The sequence below is a fragment of the Sitodiplosis mosellana genome, unplaced genomic scaffold (assembly GCF_009176505.1).
Source record: "Sitodiplosis mosellana isolate CC-2019 unplaced genomic scaffold, AAFC_SMos_1.0 Smas_scaffold_6226, whole genome shotgun sequence".
NCBI classification, from domain to species: domain Eukaryota; kingdom Metazoa; phylum Arthropoda; class Insecta; order Diptera; family Cecidomyiidae; genus Sitodiplosis; species Sitodiplosis mosellana.
The window spans coordinates 6,535,286-6,555,970 of record NW_022601467.1 but is presented as its reverse complement, the minus strand read 5'-3'; the positions used below and the strand labels follow the sequence as shown (position 1 = coordinate 6,555,970).

Here is a 20,685-nt window from a genome sequence, read left to right as displayed (position 1 = left end):
AATTTCGAAATGAAACCAAATTCGAAACGTATATAAAATTATATTGATTATTTTTATTAAAATGTTTTTTTTTTAGGAAAACATCCATTTTGTATTTAGTTTGAAAAAGGCACATTTTTTTTTGTATTGTTTAAACTGAATTTTAAATTAGTAAAATTAAAATAATATTCGCTATTTGCGAATCACCTATAAAGCATGAAAAGAACCACAATTAAAAGTTTTGTTTTTATTTCTCTTTAAATAATATTCATTTAAAAAAAAAATCCTTCGTTTAATTTGTATTAGTTGTACCGATTATTAAATATTTAAAATAAAAATTTGTTTTCCGTTGATTTGTCCCTTCACAACGCAAAAATCACATGAATGAAATGATATGAAAAGAAAGACGTTTTCTTCTTCTACTTCTTCTTTACCAAAGAAAAATAAAACATACACAGATGATGAATGTGATGTGTTTAAATATTTTGTGACAGAAATTTTTTTCCAATTCGAATATGATGGATTCGAATGACCTACACATGGAATTCTAATTCATCCCCGACATAAATAAAAAATTCGATCAAACGAAATGGCACTATGCGTAATAAAAAAATAAATCAAAAACATTAAAAAACACAATTGAATCAATGAAATTAGGTTGTTCGTAGCGTCGACATCGGTTTCCGGTTGTTTTTCCTTGTTGGTGGTGGTGGTATGTGATGCGCTATCGATGATCTTGTCAATGCTATGGTCAACGCGACGATGAAGCATTGATTATAAATCGGTGACGGGACCAGTTAAATTGATAGTGGTGCTAGTTCCATTGCTGTTTGTCATCATTTTTGGTCCGACTGATGTAATAGTCGATGTGATTCGTTGTTGTTGCTGTTGTTGTTGTTGTTGTTGTTGCTGTTGTTGTTGTTTTCCCACAAAATCATCAGCATTGCCACTGCTGTTATTTAATCGCATCGTCGATGAACCCGTGCTTATCGTAACCACGTTATTGTTATCCACTGCTTGAGATTTGGTTTGCAGTGTCTTCAAACGATTTTCCAAACTGAAAGCAAAACAAAAAATCACTTCAATAATTTTACGTCAACTTCCACAGCAAAATAAACTATTACTCTTGGATTCTTTTATCGGCTTGTTTATTGGTAGCCCGTGCATCTTCTAGCTCTCGCCTTAATTCTAGATTATCTTTTTCCATTTGAACTATATTCTGGTCGTGGGTATCGTTCTCCGTATTTGCATAGATGTCGTCTTTCGAGTGCTGAGCAATATTGTTGCGACTAAAATTGAGATTGTCTTCTTTGAGCAACTCATTGAATTGTTGTTGTAGCGGCCGCAGTAAATCCGTATCGTCATCTTGATTGTATTTGACTGGGAAACTGCGTCGTTTCTGGCTATCACTGGGCGATACAGACGGTCGATTCGTTGAGTTTTGGCGCAAAAAATTTCGATTGGGAGCATTTAACGGTGTCGATTGATTCGATTGATTGAATGGTGTGCTTGAATTCGAATGTCCACCAAAGTTTAGTAAATGCGATACAATACTTTTCACGGTTTTCACTTCATCCTCTAGTTTTCCGATTTGATTCTTCATTTCAAATTTTTCCGCTTTCAATTGATTGATTTGGATCTGAAAGTAGAAGTAGAAGAAGAAGAAAAAAGAAAATGTTATTTAATATTCTTTTCCGTCGGAACGGGCCGGGTCGGGCCCCTCCGTTAAATGGATGCGGCAATAGGGGAATTGGTTCTCTCTCACGCTTACTTTCATTTCTTCCAAGTCACGCATCATTTTTAAGTTTGATTCGCTCATCGACCAGGAACGCTCCTCGACCAATGCACGCACACGACTCAACAACGCCTCTTCCCGTACGCGAGCAGCTTCTTTAACTTCTCGCACAACATCAGTCACTACTCCCGGCGTATACACACCTGTAATTGATAATAACATACACACGAGCGTGCGCATATACACACACACACACACGTGCACAAAACAACAATTGCATTAATTAATCAATTCGAATGAAACACTCATAATTTGTGCGCATCGCATGCCAGCAACATTTATTCAAGCTCTCGAGCATGAATACAAGTGCACATTGCATTGCGAAGCAATTAAAAAAAAACGAGAAATAAATGAATATAAAATATACAATTTAGATTCAATGATAAGAACAACAGAACAATTGTTTTTTTCGTTGATTAAGTGCAAATGCTCGAAGATTAGTGGGTTTTCTCTTTCACACAATTACACTGGGCAATACAATTTAAATAATACACAAGAAAAAAAAACAGAAACAAAACTAAAGAAAAAAAAATGAAAATTACTGCGAATTTCGCCAATCGAGTGAATGGAGTCAGCTCAGTTGATTTAAATCGCTCCATTAAAACAATGGCGAAATTGCAAATCATTTTGAGCAGAGCAACAACAACAACAAAAAATAGAGAAACAAATAAAGAGGTCAAGATCGATAGTAAAACCAATTGATTAAATCTCAATTTAGAGGCGGATTGCTCCTCATATTTCAACTCTATTTCTCTCCCCTCGCTCTCTCTCTCTCTCTCTCTCTCTCTCTCTCTCTCTCTCTCTCTCTCTCTCTGTGAGTCTAAGTACTGTGTGCGACGGGAATACCGTCAATTCGATCGATTTACCTGAGTGATATGTTGGTGCTGGACTATGTGCTCCAAATGTATATCCCAAGGGCTGGCTGTGTGTGCTAAAGCCACTTATGCTATCTCTACGGTTTCTTAAATCCCAATTTGGTGCATGTTTCAACGTTTCAATTTCAACTTGATAGATAACAACACAAACAATTACGAAAAAACAATCAACCAACAGAATCTAATTATTCATATTTAGGGAAAGTGGAAAAATTGTTGGCGATGGTGGTGGTGGTGGTGGTAGTGGTGGTGACTCTACAGAAATAAGTGTATACAACATTAGGGTGGTCCAAACTGATTTATCATGGTAAGGTATATGCTCCCAATAGCTTAAAGTTAAATTGGGCTCAAAACTAGCTGATTCCCTTTTTCAGATGAAAAAATAGGTTAAAATCTAGTGGTCGATAGAGCCGTACTCAAAATGGCTGTTTTTTAGGCCGCAGAAGAATCCACCCAAAAAGAAATAACAAAATTTTCAGTGGGAAAAATTGATATTTTTCTATACATTCATACGGATTTTTTTTGCATTTTTTCGGTTTTTCTCCCATAACTCGAACCCCATATGCGACGGAGCAGAACTTTGTTCAGCAAAGTTTAAGATCTTATTAAAAGCTACAATTTTGCCTTTCAGTAAGAAGATAATGGTCTTGATAGCTCTTATCAATTATCACTGTTATCTCCTTTCTGATAACAGATAAGTGATGACTGTCTGCAACAAATTTGTAGGTTTCAACAAGATCTAAAACTTTGCTCAACAAAATTTTGCTCCATCGCATATGGGGTACGAGTAATGGGAGATAAACCGAGAAAACGCAAGAAAATCCGTATGATGGATTTTTGCTATATGGCTTAATTTGTTAAAAAAAAAACCATGTTTTTGAACTAAAACTTTTTTAAAAAGCAACATTAGCTAATTTTTGACAACGGATTCGTATTCAGCGTCCCAAAAAACCCTAAAAATGATATGTTACCAGATTCGATTTGAATAACCTATGGGTTTTCTATAAATAAATATGTTGAAAAATAGGTCAAAAACAGCCATTTTAACGCTCTATCGATCACGAGATTTTAACATTTTTTTTATCTGAAAAAGGGAATCAGCTAGTTTTGAGCCCAATTTATTTTTAAACTATTGGGAGCATATACCTTACCATGATAAATCAGTTTGGACGACCCTTATACAACATTCAAAGCGTCACTTCAATTCAAGAAGACAGAGACTGATTCTAGCTACGTCTACGCTAAACATGTGCCAGGTTCTGAAAGGTCGTCGAAACCAAGTAAACACCAGACGATTCACATTGTTTCATTTCGATTCTTCTTCCAGCCAAAAAATAAATATAAATAAAGACAATCAATTCTCTCTGTTCTCACTAGCTACGTAAGCTTTTTTGTATACACTTATTTTATTTGCCACTCACACACAACGAATAATATTAAACTTGTACTCACTTTTCGTATCATTTAAATTTCGGCAGATTTTTGAATTAGTCTCGTGCAGAATGTTAATTTGTTTGATGAGCGTTGCTATTAGCTTATTGTGATCCGATTGATTTTTCGTGTTGCTTTTATCACGATCGTTTTGTGTTTCATCCTCAGAATTGGCGGCCAAACATGGATCGCTGAATCTAAAATTGAATTCATTATTGTGTAGTAGGCTATGTGTTTGAGCAGAATAGGAAGAAAAAAAAAACAGCGGCAAAAGCGACAACGAAAGAAAACGCAAAAAAATTACCGGCGATTGTCTAGGCCATCGAGCAAATCATTTTGTGAGGAACTTCGATTCGTATCGGTGTTCAAGTTAACGGCAGGCGGAAGACTAGTGAATTCGGAATGATGACTGGGCGTTTTCATGGCAGCCGAAGGTGATGCAAAATTTGAGGCTCGAAAGTATGGCGATGTTTCAAAATTATTGACATATCCGAAATTACTTTGGTTCTGCAGAAAAAAGAAACAAACAAACAATTAAACAATTGACCAAATAAATCTTTTTTATTCTCATTTGAAAAAGAAAATGAAATTTACTTGAAATTCAGGCATCATACGGAGCAGATTGACGGGCGGTAAAACCATCCCCATTGAACCCAATCCATTCGAATTGATTACGTTTCGTGTGGGTCCGTCTAGAAATTCTGTCGATGACACGGAAAATGTTTTCGGTGAATCTTTCATGGTAGCATTCAGCCATTCATCCAGATGAGTCGATCGATTCGCATCCGCATTTGAGTTGCCATTGTTAAAGCTGCCAATATTGTTACTGTTGAGCCAATCGTCCATTGATTTTGCATTGAATTGATTATTATTTGCATTTAAATTGTGACTGCTGCCATTGGCACTGTTGGCCAATGCATTATTTTTGCTATATTGCTGTTGCTGCGATGTGTTCATGTTCGAAGGTGATAGCTTTGGCTTTTGACGTGTTCGCTTTTGATCTAATCACAAACAAGATATACAACCAATTAATTATCTAATCATATGATTCAAAACGAGCGAGCACAAAAAAAAATAAATCCAATTTAAAAATCGCTTGAAAAAAAGAAGAAATGAAAAAAAAACTATGGTGCATTTGCAAAACTACGGCTTTAACTACGTTACCATAACAAATCGCCAGATTACCACCAACATACCAAGATATTTGACCATAAATTTATGCTTTTTTTCCCTTCTTTCGTTGTATTATTGAAGTACACAAATTTTGCTATTGACCGTACAACGATGTGTGTCACATACTCCAGAAGGCGCTTTTTGTTTTTTTTTTCGTCGTCGTCGTATGTGACTGTTAAAAATGTTATTTTGCGAAAGAGAGATAATACAAAATGACCATGTTAGTTTTTTTGTGTTATATTGTTTTATTTTTATTTGTTTGCTGTTATGCGATCATCACGACCATACACACGACGACGCACAACAACTGAACGAGCGTATGACTCAATCACAACGACAGAAATAGCGATCTCCAGTTCTAAGATAGTCGTTTGGCGTTTGAGATGTTTCATGTTTCATTGTGCTTTTTATGTAATCGCGTGCGTGCACAAGCACACCAACAACGAAAGAGAAAAAAACACACCACAACATACTATATACTACATGATTTGTACGACGAAGTCGGCAACGTCAACGACAAGATTCGTCGACTACATGGGAATATTGTAGTTCACATATCAAAATAAAACGACGTTGAGCAGAAAATGAGCGAATATCAGCAGCAGCAGCAGAAGAGGAAGAAGAAATAGAAGAAGAGGAAAAAACATAGCCGCCATGTACACAAGATGTTAACAATGTGTCATAGTGAGTGTTTCACACAGTGACCAAAGAGGTAGAAGTTCAATTCGCAACTATGTGTATTGCACGTATTCAAATAGTAAAAACATCACGATCGTTTGGTGTATCGTCGTCGTTTTTGAGCAACGATTCGTTTTCGCGATTGCCGGAGATACCGAAAGAATGTAGTTCAGATCGGATGCAATGTCTGATCAATTTGAAGTAGCACATTGGATACCAGCTACCATCATATGCATGCATACATTCACTCTGGAAGGAAAATTCGTGAAGAAACTGAGCCATAGAGAAAATTGCCATTTTTTTTCTTCGTCTCATGTTGGTTGATGTTGTTGTTTTTTGTGCGCACTCGTTACCCGGAGTCAATGCTTATACCGATATATTTTTTTTTATCTGCTCTCGGTACATGTGAAAAGAAAGAGCACAAATAGAATGGAATGAAATTGGGTATAGATTACGTTGATACAGTCAATACATTTGGGACTTGGGAAGTTACAATGTTGCAAACGGCCTGTAGGTGATAGCCATGACTTGTGTGTGTGTGTATTGTTTGGCGGTGAACGAAAAGAGATGGAAAGAGTTGAACATTTGTTAACATGGATATGGTTGCATGCACACAGCATAAAATGCACAACAAAGCACCGCGCGCGCAATGACTGAATTTCGTGCAAACGAAAGCCAACAACAATAATATCAACACAAACCAACGGCAAAGGGAAAGAACGGTACTGATGAATGAAAAAAAAGAGACACATTCGACATCGTTCACATACCTATTGAGTTTGTGAAGCTCATGGGTATTATGTGTTCTGTGTATAGCACCAAAGCGTTTACACGCGCCCGAAAAAAAAACAACAACAACCTAAACTGGCTAATAAATAAACAAACAAACAAGCGGATCTACACCGGGTGAGTAAGAATTTGGACACCGATTCAATGGCAATTTAGCCGCGCACATACACACTAAACTTGCACAAGCCCAATTGCACATGGCCTCAAACAATTCCAAATGCATACGGAATTGAATTAAATGAATCGCAGAACGGTGTTGTTTATTTTTTATGTTCATTTTCTGTTTGTTGCTTTAATTTGTTCATTCTTATGATACGCTTCGTTAATTTTCTCTGCGCAATTATCGTAAATGGCCGAAAAATTAGAGACCGTACCTTTTATTATTCTATTTGAACTTTGCCTGATACCTTTTTTTACCGAATGAATTTTTAATTTCCCCTTTTATTTTCCATTTCCAATAAATAACAAATTCAATTGTCTAACCAATTTTGATTTTTTCAGTTTTAGTTTTTTTTTTGCTCTCGATTAAGCAATGTTTTATAATTCCATATCAATTTTATGTTAGAAGAGTAAATTTTGCGCTGCAATTGGGTAATTTAGATTGTTTTCGAGTTAAGAAAGCAAACCAAAATACTCGGAAAGAGAGAGAAAAAAAATAACGGCGATTTTAAACAATTAAAACAAGAAATAAGCCGACCAATGTGTTTTCCCCTTCAATTTTTCGTCGTCAAGTGGGCAAAAAAATTAATAATTTAAAGCGAAAAAAGTAGCATGGATGTAGAATTCGAGTAGGCTTCAATTGAGTTTTGAGACCAATTTAATTCAGTAACACGCCTAATGCGTCTATCACATTGATTGGCATTCATTTGGGAATCGATTCAATCGTTTTTTACCCATAAATAGAATCCATTTGCTTGGATAGAGAGATAGACACTTCCATGGTATACCATGTGAGTCATGTCGGAGTTTTTGTTAGCAGATTTTGGTGGACAGTGCACGAATCTGAAATTTAAAAAAAAAAAACAACACAGAAACAAACAAACAAACAAATGGCATGATGGCTTGAAGAGTTTGCGAAGCGAAAACTGTGCGGCTATACATTCGCAGCTCAGCGTTCGTGGTATTCGCGCTTCTTTTCACATACTACATATACACTCTTTTTTTTCATCTGAATGGCATGGTTTTGTTTGCAAATTGGTTGCCATGCATAGGCGTTCCGTCGAATGTTTTGTTACAAGTCAATACTGCGTGGTGTGTAAGTGTGGAAATGATAATAAAAAATCAAACAACAACAGCGGCAACAACAGCAACTGCATGTACAAACAAAAGACTCACATTAAATTCTCTGAGAAAATACACAAGGCACGAAAAAAAAACAAACGCAACCACAAAATTTCAACAGCACAAAAACAAAAGTAAATTGCCGATTCCGTATTATATCATTCGGTTGAAGTGTTTGCTGTTTTTCTGCAGCTTGCGTTTTAATCTATGATTGCTTTTATTTCTTCTCATTTGGTTCGTTTGCTATTTCGCCACTTTGTTCATGGCTTATTGGTATGTTTCCCAAGATGTGCCGGAAAAAAAATGTGCGCTATTCGAAGAATGAGAGTACCATCTCCGATGGCCGTCAAGTTGCCATTGTGTAAATGGTAGCGCGATGGATGTGCGTGTAATGTGCTTACATGCATCGCGCTCTATATTTGACATCGATCATAGAAACGATCGGTGGTTGTGGCAGCGGCGACGGCGGTCAACGATATGACGACGATGCGGCCAGCCATTGCAGATAGCTAAACCTCCGATACGTGAATTTGTATAATTGTATAAATTAGAAATTTAATTGTTTGCAATTTCTCACCAAACGTGTTAATTATCGCTTAAATTATTGTGAACCAACTAATATGTAATAACAATAGCAAAAACATAATGAAAATATCAGTTAAATAAAACAAGATACCCGGTTTTTATTGCCATATTACCAAAGCAAGATAGTGAGCGAGACTACGTGAACCGAACCCAACCAAAAAAAAAACAAACAAACAAAAAAACAAAATTAAAAAAGAAAGATAAAATGAACGAAAATAAAAGAAGTACAAACACAAAAACAGATCGGCAACAAAACAACAAGAGAAAAAAAACACAAAAAATACGCAAGAGGCTTGAACGAATAAATGAAAGAATGAAAAACTCACTTTTACTGTTTAAATTATCGCCGAAATCCGTGTTATTCGTTGGTGCAGCAGATGTTCCGCTTAGGTTAGCTGCATTTAAGGCATTCACACTAGCGCCGTTTGTTACGTTATTATGACTAGGTGCATTTGAATTATTTCCGTTGACCATTTTGCTGGCAACTGTTGCGGCTTTTGTGACGTGTGTTGTCATTTTATCTTTTCTCTGTTTCGGTTCAGAATATGTGACTCATTAAAATTGAGATTGGAAAATGGGACTGAAAACAAAACCGTATGCATGATGCTAATAATGATCGTTTTCTATTTTTTGTTTTTGTTTTTGTTTCTGTTATTGTCATAATTATCTTCCAGCGAATCGTGAGTGTCAGATTTGATTTGTTAGCAAAGAAAAAGGTCAGAATCAACGATGACGGAAGTACCAAAACCGGGCAATTCGTGATTCTTTCCAACTGATAAGATATTTCTACGTTCACACGGAAGATCATTTCAATTTAATTATATGGTGCATCGTATTTCCATGGGAATTGGTCGTTTTCCGCTAGTTTTTGCGGACGCGCGGAACAATTGCGCTGAAGAATATCACGTTCAATGTGTGATTCTTCTTGGGTCGCCGCCGCCAATTTTTCATGTTTTTTTGTGTGAATTGACTTTCTTTTCTTCTTTTTCTTTTCGGTTGGCCACAGCGAACCAAAATCCGATGATCCTCAGAGATCCGAGAGAAGAGAACACATTCACATTTCGGCACTCGATAACAGAAGAAGTCAAAATGTAAATGCGTTTTTTGTCGAAAACATATTGTACGTCAATGCCAATCACACATCACCACTTTTGAGTAATTGCAGCCAATTACATTTCGTTACTCTCTTTGATCTTTGAAAGATCAATTGTGCGCTTGGCTGAATTGAATAGAATAGATGGATTATTGAAATAAAATCTCTCTCACAACGGATATAATACACCAACACGTAAATAAATTGAAATTCTCTCTTTTCGTGTAATCCATTGTAATGTGTGTATTCTGAATTTGGTGTTTCGAAGAAGAAATCAGCGTGCTGCCGTACTGTTTTTATATGCTTCTTCTTCTTTTTTGGGAACGAGTCGAAAGAGAGTGTAACTCTCTCACTCTCACTCCATGTCTATTGAATAAATTACTGTGGTGCTTATCTCGTGATTATTCATCAGCCTTTGAATGAAGTAAGAAAACGATCGCTTAAAATGTGTGGCATTTTCGATCGTGGGTTTCTTATATACACTTTTTATTCCTCTTCTTCTTCTTCTGCTGTACAATGAGGAGAAAGTTCAGTGTCTTTTGGTTGTTTTGTCATGACTTTCATGCAGCTTCAACGACAGACTCTCTGTGCACACAGCAAGTTTAAAAAAATCGCTCTTTTTATGTCTTGTTGTCGTTTTTTTTTGGTTTTGGATAAGTGAAAAATGAATGTGGTTATCGATCGTGTTTGCTTCTGGTGAACATTGTTCTCGTGTTTACGATTTTATAAGAGCGAGCAATCGAACGACACGATGGCTGGCTTATCATCAAAGCATGAAGCAAATGCATAAAATACCAAAGAATCAATATTTATGGCCAATATTCGACAATTTTTAATCCGATTAAGTGGCGCCTGCTGATGAAGTCGCCTCCTTTACCCAAAATAATTTGCTCACACATCACCGATTATAGGCATTCGGATTGAACTTGTTATTGTTGATTGGAAGGCGAAATGGGAGCCAAACTCATGCAACATGTTAAAACATTAAAGCGCTCGAAATAACATGCATACGAAATGAAATGAAATACATCGAATTCCGGTTCGGAAAAATGTGAGAACAAAACTGGATTTTTATGCATATGATTGAATGGGCGCGCGCAATAACGCAAACGAAACTGTAAAAAACAGCGGCAGCCGCAGCAGCAGCTGCAGCAGCTACAGCAAAACACATTCCACGCATCTCTCAACCAATACTTTATCCTTCACATCGTTGTCGTGTGGCAGCAGCATTCATTCAGCCGTTAAACTACAGATACTCAATCATGATGGTTGCTTTGGTCGAAATGTTTCGTTGCACAATTTAGCCATGGTTAGCTTAGTTTGAAAATAGGATTCGTAATATCCTCATGAAAAGAACGAAAACAGAAAAGAAAATTCAACGTTTACCAAGCGTGTACATTAAATGGTCGGAATGAAATCTAAGACGACGATATTAATCAATGTTTTTTCCCCGTTCAAATTGTCATTATATACTAACGCTAAAATGTCGCATGCCACACACTGCTGCAATCGGATAAACAATATCGATCGGTTGGATTTTCGGTCGATGCCAATCGCACAACTTCATAAGTCCAAAATCGTACACACATCGAGAGTCCCTCCACCTCGCTCGCACGCTGTCGACATTGAAACTCATTGCACCACAATGCAACGGACATGGATGGTTTTTTTTTTAATGTGTTGGTATTTTTATATATAAATATAAAAATCAGTTGTTTCTTTCTCATTTTTGTCGATGGTCTTGGTTGCGGGCATTTCAATGGGATAAAGAACGTCAACATTTGCAACTGGCTCTCTGTTTCTTTCAGCCCGTCTCTAATTATTAATTTAAAGCGATTTTCGCTCGGTGATGCATAGAAAATGCTAGTTTCTTCACTACAACCGCGGTCTTTTTTCCTCTCTTCGTATCCTCCTTACCAACAACAAGAGCAAAACAAACAACAACAACATCAGCAACAACAGCTAAACGATGTAGAAGCAATTTTTATGTGAAACACCGTATGTTGATCGCTGTATGTAAATTTTCACAATCAAACGCGCAAAAATACCGAAACAATACACACAGAAAATTACATGATGGAACATAGTATAAATGGGATCCCATAATACAATAATGGCAAAACATAGCAAGCACATAAATATTCGCCAGTATGGAAATGAAATGAAATGTTTCGCATTGAGTATTTCAAAATGTACAATTTTTCTTTTATTTCTTCTTCTTTTTCATTTCCAAATGAAATTAAGAGAAATAAGAAAGAAAAAACCTTAAGAAGAAGTGTGTTTGTGTTCCTCATTTGTGGTCGTTGTTTTTTCTCTCTCCTCTCTTGTCTAATGTTCTGTTCGTTTTGTATGTGGGTACATACATTATTTTTACAAGTAGATATATGAAATGTTCTTGGCGTATGCATTTACGTTGTTTTTGTTTTTTTCTCCTCTGTTTCCAACAGTTTTCTCTCTATTTTTCTTCAATTGATCTGATCAATTCCGTTGCGTTTACCAAGTATTCCTAATTATCTCCGTAATATGAGGTGGAACATTCTATGGGCACTAGTGCCGTATTCCAACGTTTGTTGTTATCATCGCCGTGGACGTCGTTGCTGTCGTCAGTGTGTCATTGTTTTTTTTGGTCATTTGTGGTTCATTCGATAAATATTCTCATTTCTTATTTGGTTTTTCGGTCGGAACAACAAAATATGTAACAAGAGACACTAACTACGACTAATACACAAGCAAACAAACAAATAAAATTAGGTTGAGAATTACCAATCGAATTGCGGTTTCACGTTTCAACCATTAGCACACACAAACTGAACGGATGACACAAAACAACTGATCGAAATGTAGCGCAATGTTGTCGTCACCAAAGCACCCAAAAACAAATTTACTAAATAATATTTTTCGCTGCTGCTGCTGCTGCTGCTGCGGCTGGTGTTGCTAGTGCGGTCGTTGTTTCTTTGGCCGTTATGATTTTGTTTCTTTTGCTCAATGCCAAGCACCGAATAACATTTAGCCTATAGTAATTCAGTTGAAATGTTTAGTCACCAATAAAAATTCACACAGTTGATACTGTTTGGGGCGTCACGGCCATATGAGAAAAAAACTTGTACAATCTCATCGAAACTCTTTGAATGTCTCTGTCTTATTTAGCTGCATCGATGTTGTATATAGTTGAAGCGATTCATTTGGGACTTCTTTTTTTTCTTTACTTAAATTTGCGTCGTCGATTTATTTTACTTGATGCGATGCTATTCAATGACTATACAAAAATATAAACGAAGCAACACACTAAAATGCACTTTGTGTGCATATCGCTTAAATATATTTTTTTTTTCTTATTTGCACCACACACTATATGAATTCTCACATCACAAGACTACGACTGCCGAAACGTCACGAAACATAGGTATTTTTCTGCTGACAGTTCGCGTTTGACTGAGAACAAACAAACGACGATGAATGTTTGTAAACGCATACATGTCGGTTTCGGTTTGGTTCGGTTCGCAGCACACACAATGCTTAATGGCGCACAGCTACATCTGCAGCCGCACACTCCAAGCACATTCCAGATGGAGACGCCGTGGATATTTTGAACTTTGACTTTACATGTTCGTTTTTACTTCTGTTTTCTTCTGGACAGACAAAGTTGAATTGTTACCGTACGCGATAATGAAACGCAAAAGTGAATGTTGTGTGTAAGTAAATTATAAAGTTTTATTTCGAATCGATTTTCTTCTTTTTATCATTCGTCTTCTTTGTTTTTGCATATTCAATTATAATTCTGAAAACATTTTATATTGTTTCTTTTTCTTTGGTGTGTGTGTGTGTATGTGTGTGTGTGTGTACGTATCTGTGTTATTACAAAAATCCTATGAACACGTGCACATTTTTGTGGAATTAATACATATTTGCTTGATCCGGCCTTTGTGGCTTTCTTCTTTCCATTTAAATGTATTTGGTTTCTCCACTTGTTAGCATAGAGATAGCTGTAAAAATTACCTAAACGATTCTAAATGCTAAATTTTTTGTTTAGTTTATATAATAAATCGATAAAATTATAGCCTGAAGCCTATTTACATAAAAAGGCTATGAATCGGCGATTTGGCTAAACAGAAGGAGAAAAAAATGCACACGCTCACACACACGGACTATTAATTTAGACTAAATAATTTAGCGATGTGCCATAGGATGTCTGTGCCGTTGCGTCCTCCAATCACGTGACGATTTGTGTATATGAAAACAATGAAGTGTGTGTGTGTGTATGATTTCCATATGAATTGAAAAGAAAAATGTCACTCCAACTAAAGGCTTTTAATCGGTAACTAAATAATATTAATGAAAGAGACGGCGATTAGTTAAGAAATTTGAATGGTGAAAGTGTAATTCGCCCTTTCGAAATCGTTCGATTTGAGCGACTGTCTCGGACAGTCTCGACGTGATGCTCCAACAGTTTAATCATCAAAACAGATGGAATGTTTGGATGAATCAACTAAAGTTAGCCGAGACGCCGATATGCTCGCCACCGCTAGTCCTTCCCAAGCGTGTTAAGGATGCTATTCAATTTGATGAGACATTGAACGACCGTTTTCAACTCATTGTCCACCAATTTTTCGATAAAATCTTCAAAATTGATGTCAAAGTTTTGATCAATGGTTTTATCCGTACACGATTGTGTCTTAATCGCCTCGTCCCATAGCAAACGATTGTATTTCGGATGTGTTTGCAACAGCGTCGAATCCGATATGTTTTGAGCAGATGTTTCTATTGATCGTCGCAACGTCTGAAGCTGTTCGATAACGGCTATATATTTGGGCTGAGTCATTTGTCGTATTTTATAATGGCGATCCGATACGAATTTACCCAAAAGAAAACCTTAAAATAGCACACAACGAAAGCATTAAAAACCATGTGAGTATTGGAAATGTTCCGAGTTTTTGTTTTTTTGTTATGAAAATGAAATTTTAAACCGAGCATATCAATAATGAATGATGCGTCACGTTCGTCGCTTACCCAGTATAAGTGTAAAAAAGGATGCACTAAATATCAAGCTGATACAAGTCCTTTTTGTGATGTACGTTCGAATATCGCGGTCGTCGTTGATTTGCATGGCTGTTTGATAGCTTAAAACACGATGCATTTCTGACTCATTAGATTTGGAATTTGACACGGAAAAGAATTGTGTGTGTGTGTGCAATTGTTTGATGCGTGCAGAAGATGATGATGTGCACGGGAAATAAAAGAATCTTTGCCGAGTGCAGAAAACAGAAGAAAAAAAAAAGAAAAAGAAAAGAAAACGGAATCATTAAATTGACCATTGTGTGCAGAAAACATGAAAAAAAACCAAATTGGCTTACTGTGCCCCTGGCGATATTATGCGTTAACAGTTACGCGTTGCTGAATGCTTTTTTTTATTTGTTGTGCATGTGCTTTGTGTGCGTTGGTCACGTGCTTTTCGTTTCTCAAAAAAAAAGTTAAAAGGAAAAATTCGCTTAAATTCCCAACATTTCGTCTACATTTTATAACTCGACTGCTTTCCCATTTTCATGATGAACCAATAAATCTAAACAGACAGTTATTAGAATGTCTGTGATAAGTAACAAAAAAAAACAAAATGCGTTGAAATTTATTAAGTCGCAACGAAATAAAAACCAAATTTAATAAAAGTAGAAATAAAAACCACTGAGAGGGGTAAGGAAAAAATCGAAAATGAAACATCAACCAAATTTACGATTAATTTGTACATGAAGCCAGTTATGGCTTAAGTCAAGAGATTATCGGTTTGATAAATAAATAACAAATCAAAATATTGGGCCGCCGATTCGAATTGAATTGAAATAAAATGATGGCAATGAGAATGAGGAATGGGAATGAATCGGGAATTGATCAAGTCAAATCAAACCCAATCAATATCCTGTCTCTGATGTTCATCATAGATATGATTTGAAGATTCCGCCAACGACAGCAATAACAGCAATAACAGCAATCGCATTTTTGTGTTCGTTATTTATAGTCACATCAAAATGATTTAGTAACGCTCGCTACATGGCTTCACTTTCACAGTTCATGAATTGCGTGCAAATTATTTGGATATTTTTCTATACATTTCTCTCTCTATCTCTGTTCGTTATTTCGATGTTTTATTGTTATATCTGTGCGGAATGTGAGTTTTGTGTGTATGTTTTTTTCGCTGCCATACACGCCACTGACACATCCCAGTATCATTTGAAGTGCACACGTATGAGCAATATATTCCGCAAATGTCTATCAATAAACAAAGGATATTTCGCTATGGAAACTCGCTCAAATTATATTGGTAATTTCTCTTTCTCTCTCTTTTCCCCTGTTGGTGTTATTTTTTGTTTTTTGCCATCGCTCGTTTTGTCATTTGGTTTTCCTTGTCGTGCGCGCTTCTCTCACTTTTTTAATTCACATTTTCAGACACTCGAACCAAACGCGCAAAATAAATGAAAAAAAACGGACCACAGCAAATCATGTATGATTCGGTTGCTTGGCGCGATGATAGTATGTGTAATTTATCGTTATGTTTCAACGAAACGACACACAAAAAAAAACATATTGCGTGTCATTTGAATATAAAAAAAAAATGCTAGTATGTGTATAATAATCAAATGAAGAGAAAAGAAAACAACTAAAAGTTCAGAACATTATTTACAGAATATTCCAATACCTAATATGGTCGCGCGATGATATTTTGACGAATTTTACTGGTGAATTCATTGTAGTCGCTGAATCGACTTGAGATACGTATCAGAAAACCAGAAACCAAAAATTATACAATGGCATCAAAAAAATGTTCAGTCGAAAAATAGAGATTTAACGCTTTCACGAGAGAGAAGACAACAAGCATTTTTGGCCGTCAAATTAAATTGCACCGTTGAAACTGTTTGAAAGAAGAAAAGAAACATTTTTGAGAGGCTCTCTCAAACTAAAAGGTGTGAGAAATTGCACAACACGAAGTATTTAAACTTAGAACGCCACAACAGTGATATAAATTTACACGTTATATATAATTCATATGCGCGTGCTGGTCGTTTGTATTTTTTTTTTTTGCTCCGTTGTTGTTCGTTTTGCTTGCGTGAAAAATGTCAATTGGAAACAACAACACTGCAGCTAACTAAGACTCATGAATGTTTTTGTAAATTTTTCCGTTAGCCTCCTTTTGGAATGTTCTAAGTTGCGTATTGAAAAATGAATGAAAGATGAGTGAGAGACGCGACAGGCGTTCATAAGCCAAAGGCTGTCACAATGTCGACCAGATGTTACCGTTTAATCTGTCGAAAGATGGAACGCCTATTTGCCGTGACAGGCTATGTCGATCAAATCACAAATTGCACGTCTGCGACGCATGAATCTTTGAACAAGTTCAAACAAATCTTAGTCACACACATACACGAACAAGACTTTTGCTCCTCTCACAATCCAATCCAATCAAAGCATAAACAATTGAGTGCACTGTATCGAATGACTAACAACGAACGAATCAACAACAAAAACGAAATATGTCATGAGCGTTGCACTGAAATTATGTGGAAAAAATAGAGATAAAGAGGTATAAAAAAGCGCTTAAAAATTGCAAATTACACTCGAAATTTTCGACACACCACTGAATAAGCGCATCAAAAAGTGCCTCAGACTAAACAAACTAAATCCAATCTGTCGTCGACGACGACGACAGGAGAGACAAACAAAAAATAGCAACAGCTACCAAATGATAGGCTAAGCTAAAACTGAACACAAAAGCGACAAAGATTTCAAACAAAGTCCATGGCAAAATGAAAAGACAACGAAAATGTAGTCTCACATTATGTGTGTGAGAGAGAAAAAAAAAATATCGAATAATGGAAGAAAGTACGAAATTTTCGTTTCGATTTAGAATGACTTGCTCACTTTTTGATTGAAACAAATTTTCAAGTGAAATGAAGTGTGTTTGTGTATCGAAGTGATACTTACGTTTTATCGACACGAATAGAAAATCGCTACTGTTCGCATAAAATAATTCTCCATGCAATTTTCCCCCGCGCGTTCGAACAACACACGACTCAAAAGTAAAATTTTCTATAATATCAAACAGCATTGCTGTTGATCCCATACAAACAACAACACACCGCACAACGCAACGCGCTTCACATCGCTTCACACAGTGCGAGCAAGCGAGTTGAGCTAACACATGGGGGCGAGCGGGAAAGAAGTGAGTGAAAGTGAGAGAAAGAAAGGCAAACGAGCGAGTGAACGGATATTCACCAGCTTTGTTGTAATTCCTTTCAGTTATAGTGTGATTTCTTTCATTTTTTTTCAGCGACTCCGTTGTCGCTGGCTTTTGGCTCTCTCTCTCTCTCTAGCTTGCGCTTTTTTTCAGTATCCCAGCTCCTTAGTGAGTTTGTTTTAAATTTGCTCTATGACTTACTACGAAACCATATTTCTATATTTATAAATTACATGCCAACGCGTATCAACGCGCTTGCTATATGTTGTGAGCGTGAGCGCGAGCGCAAGTGAGCCAGAGCTCATATCGCCGAGAACGAAGCGATATAAATTTAAATACGAACCTGCACACGACTCTGTCAACATTATCAAAACAGAGAAAGACCGTTGCTCGGTTGGCAATGGCTACTTATATGCTTTGCTGATGAGAATGAAAATGAGGTAATATGCACTTAAACTGAATACACGAACAAGAACAACAAAGAGGAATGGAAAAAATTGAGAGCGATAAAAAAGGATAGAAAATCTCCGTATATCTCCAACAAAGTGTTTGGCTGTGATTTGTGATTAGCACCACTTTGGATAAGTAAGTACATAAAGAAAGTCTTTGATTGAGTATGACATCGATGGCGAAAGAGAAAATGCGCGCCATATGATGGATGAACTTCTAAAACTATTTGCAATCTAATTGAGATTGAATGTGCTGCATAAGCATGGCTTCTGTTTTCCAGGCGACAAATGATTTTCCAAATCTTCTGTTGGTTCACGCCAATGAGATTTTTCAACACCGCTGGACGTCCAAAGCTTTTAGAAACACATCAAGGAGCCACATTGATCAATCTACATGTAGCCAGTCGCGTGTAATGAATATTTGAATAGTTAAACAGAATCAACTGTGTAAAAAAGGAAAGTTCAAGGTTTTGCCCAAAAAAAACCAACACAGAAGGAGAGAGACATACATACAGTTGAGGTCTGCATTGATTGAAATCCAACGGAGATTGTAAAGTGCGTTAGAAATTGGCCGCGACTCGTATTTCACGCAATCAATTAGTCGTGTGCATACAAGTCGCAATCGCATAATAAAGGCTGTTGTATAAAAAAATGATTGAAACATAGCAACAATATTCGATGATATCGACTTCATATCGAACTTTAACTTCGATTTCTTCGAATCAAGGTAATGAAAATGCAGAACATTTGATGAAAAGTGTAACTTTAACACTGTTGCAAAGGCAAAAGTCATTCTAGTTAATGTCATTCGTGGAATTTTGTGCAGAAAGTGTGACACAGCATTTATGTCGATAACTATTCTAGAATCATGTACAATGTCAGAAAAACACTACTGCAAAAGTAACACCAAATAATCGAGATTGATTGAATGTTCGGCTATTTGTGCATGAATTGGTTGATTGTACTTCAAATTCACAAGCATTTCTAGTCGTCTGGCATCGACACAGCTTTGCACTTGTGCAGTGCCACTGAAAATCAGAAAATTTATTCGTCACTTGTTATAATGTGAAAATAATAAGCAATCAAGAACACTCTGAAATGCAAAATGGTCTGCATTTTCTCAGAAATGGGTAAAAATTAATATCTATTTTACATCGAAAACATTTTTCGATCTACCGAATACATAGAAAGGATTGCATTTATCGCTCCACTTTTGGTTTCTTTCCAAAACGGTAAATTGATACAGTGATTGAGAACAATGCGGTATGTTCCCATTTTATCACACATGTAGTTTAGCATTTTCGAGAAAAAAAAGCAGCAACCACAATAACAACAGCACATCGAAGAGAATGGAATGATTGAAAAAGTTACGTGTGTATTAACACAGCATTCGTATGGCTTTGTTTCGTATGAACATTCGTATGCTGCCATAAAACATTTGGTTCATGAGAAAGTAAAATGGTCAAAGAATGTCGACCCCTGTCGTATATGCAAAGCGCATACATGTAACACTAACCGAAGAAATATTCGAAATAAGTTGTAGATTGGCGCGTAGTTAAACATACATTGTACTGTATATCGAAGCATTTGCATTTTATGATGTATATAGTGTGTGTGTGTGTTTTCTTTTTTTCTCACTCTTTCTCTGTCGTACACACAAGAAGTAAGTAAGTGAGAAAGAAATGACTTTTCAACTCAGTTAAAATCGAAAAAATGCATTCGATTGTTGCCACTGTTTGCTCGTATTTCGTGCTCATAATCTCTATGATTGATTTATTGTGGTGTTTAATCTGCCCGATACTAATAATATCTTTCTCTTTCTCTCTCACACATTTCTGCGAAATAATTTAAATTCCAACCTAAATTAACACAATCATTGCATTATAATTCATTGGAATTGGTTGAAAAGCAAAAATTCATCGCTATTCATTGAAAACGTGTTGCATTTTTGCTTTTGGTATTCTTGGAATAAGCTTATGGTGTAAAGCCTTCCCCCAGAGCGAAGGAAGGCATTAACTTTTGCAAATGTCAACCGCATATACATATGAAAAGATAGGCAAATTGTACTTACATCGACATAGAAATAAAAAAAACAACAACATATAAAATCCGTCGTTATGGTTGCCATATCCTTTGTAAATGGAAGAATTTTGGCCGAATTTTTCATACATGTTGTCGATAATTATGTACATACAAGTCAAATGTGAATAGAAATTAGAATGAACGCAAAAAAAAAAAACGAAACACGTATAACCATTTCGTATTCCATTCGTTTATTATAGCATGTGATAATGTACAAAAATAACACTTTCTCTGAACACGCGATTTGTTTTGAA

The 20,685-nt window shown here is 36.2% G+C and overlaps 2 protein-coding genes across 18 annotated transcripts; both read right to left on the bottom strand.

Moving 5' to 3' along the window:
• Positions 1-31: 31 nt before the first annotated feature.
• LOC129579265 (putative uncharacterized protein DDB_G0282133) lies at positions 32-13,169 on the bottom strand. 12 transcript variants are annotated; one of them, XM_055469146.1, is made up of 9 exons: positions 12,443-13,169; positions 8,913-9,114; positions 4,675-5,081; positions 4,385-4,587; positions 4,102-4,277; positions 2,641-2,778; positions 1,751-1,917; positions 1,104-1,618; positions 32-1,036 (listed from the first exon to the last, which is right to left on the bottom strand). In XM_055469146.1, the coding sequence occupies exons 2-9, from the start codon at positions 9,100-9,102 to the stop codon at positions 754-756; spliced, it is 2,079 nt and encodes a 692-aa protein (XP_055325121.1). In that variant the 5' UTR covers positions 9,103-9,114; positions 12,443-13,169; the 3' UTR covers positions 32-753. The 12 variants fall into 12 exon arrangements, with proteins under 12 accessions (XP_055325121.1, XP_055325127.1, XP_055325122.1 ...); XM_055469152.1 differs by lacking the exon at positions 8,913-9,114 and adding an exon at positions 5,277-5,425 and having other exon boundaries at positions 12,443-13,138; XM_055469147.1 differs by having other exon boundaries at positions 8,913-9,166; positions 12,443-13,124.
• A 323-nt stretch (positions 13,170-13,492) lies between these two features.
• LOC129579264 (uncharacterized) lies at positions 13,493-17,726 on the bottom strand. 6 transcript variants are annotated; one of them, XM_055469141.1, is made up of 4 exons: positions 17,648-17,726; positions 15,031-15,260; positions 14,687-14,919; positions 13,493-14,548 (listed from the first exon to the last, which is right to left on the bottom strand). In XM_055469141.1, the coding sequence occupies exons 3-4, from the start codon at positions 14,811-14,813 to the stop codon at positions 14,202-14,204; spliced, it is 474 nt and encodes a 157-aa protein (XP_055325116.1). In that variant the 5' UTR covers positions 14,814-14,919; positions 15,031-15,260; positions 17,648-17,726; the 3' UTR covers positions 13,493-14,201. The 6 variants fall into 6 exon arrangements, with proteins under 6 accessions (XP_055325116.1, XP_055325119.1, XP_055325115.1 ...); XM_055469144.1 differs by lacking the exon at positions 17,648-17,726 and adding an exon at positions 17,279-17,528 and having other exon boundaries at positions 14,687-14,815; XM_055469140.1 differs by lacking the exon at positions 17,648-17,726 and adding an exon at positions 17,279-17,521.
• Between the last annotated feature and the right edge of the window lie 2,959 nt (positions 17,727-20,685).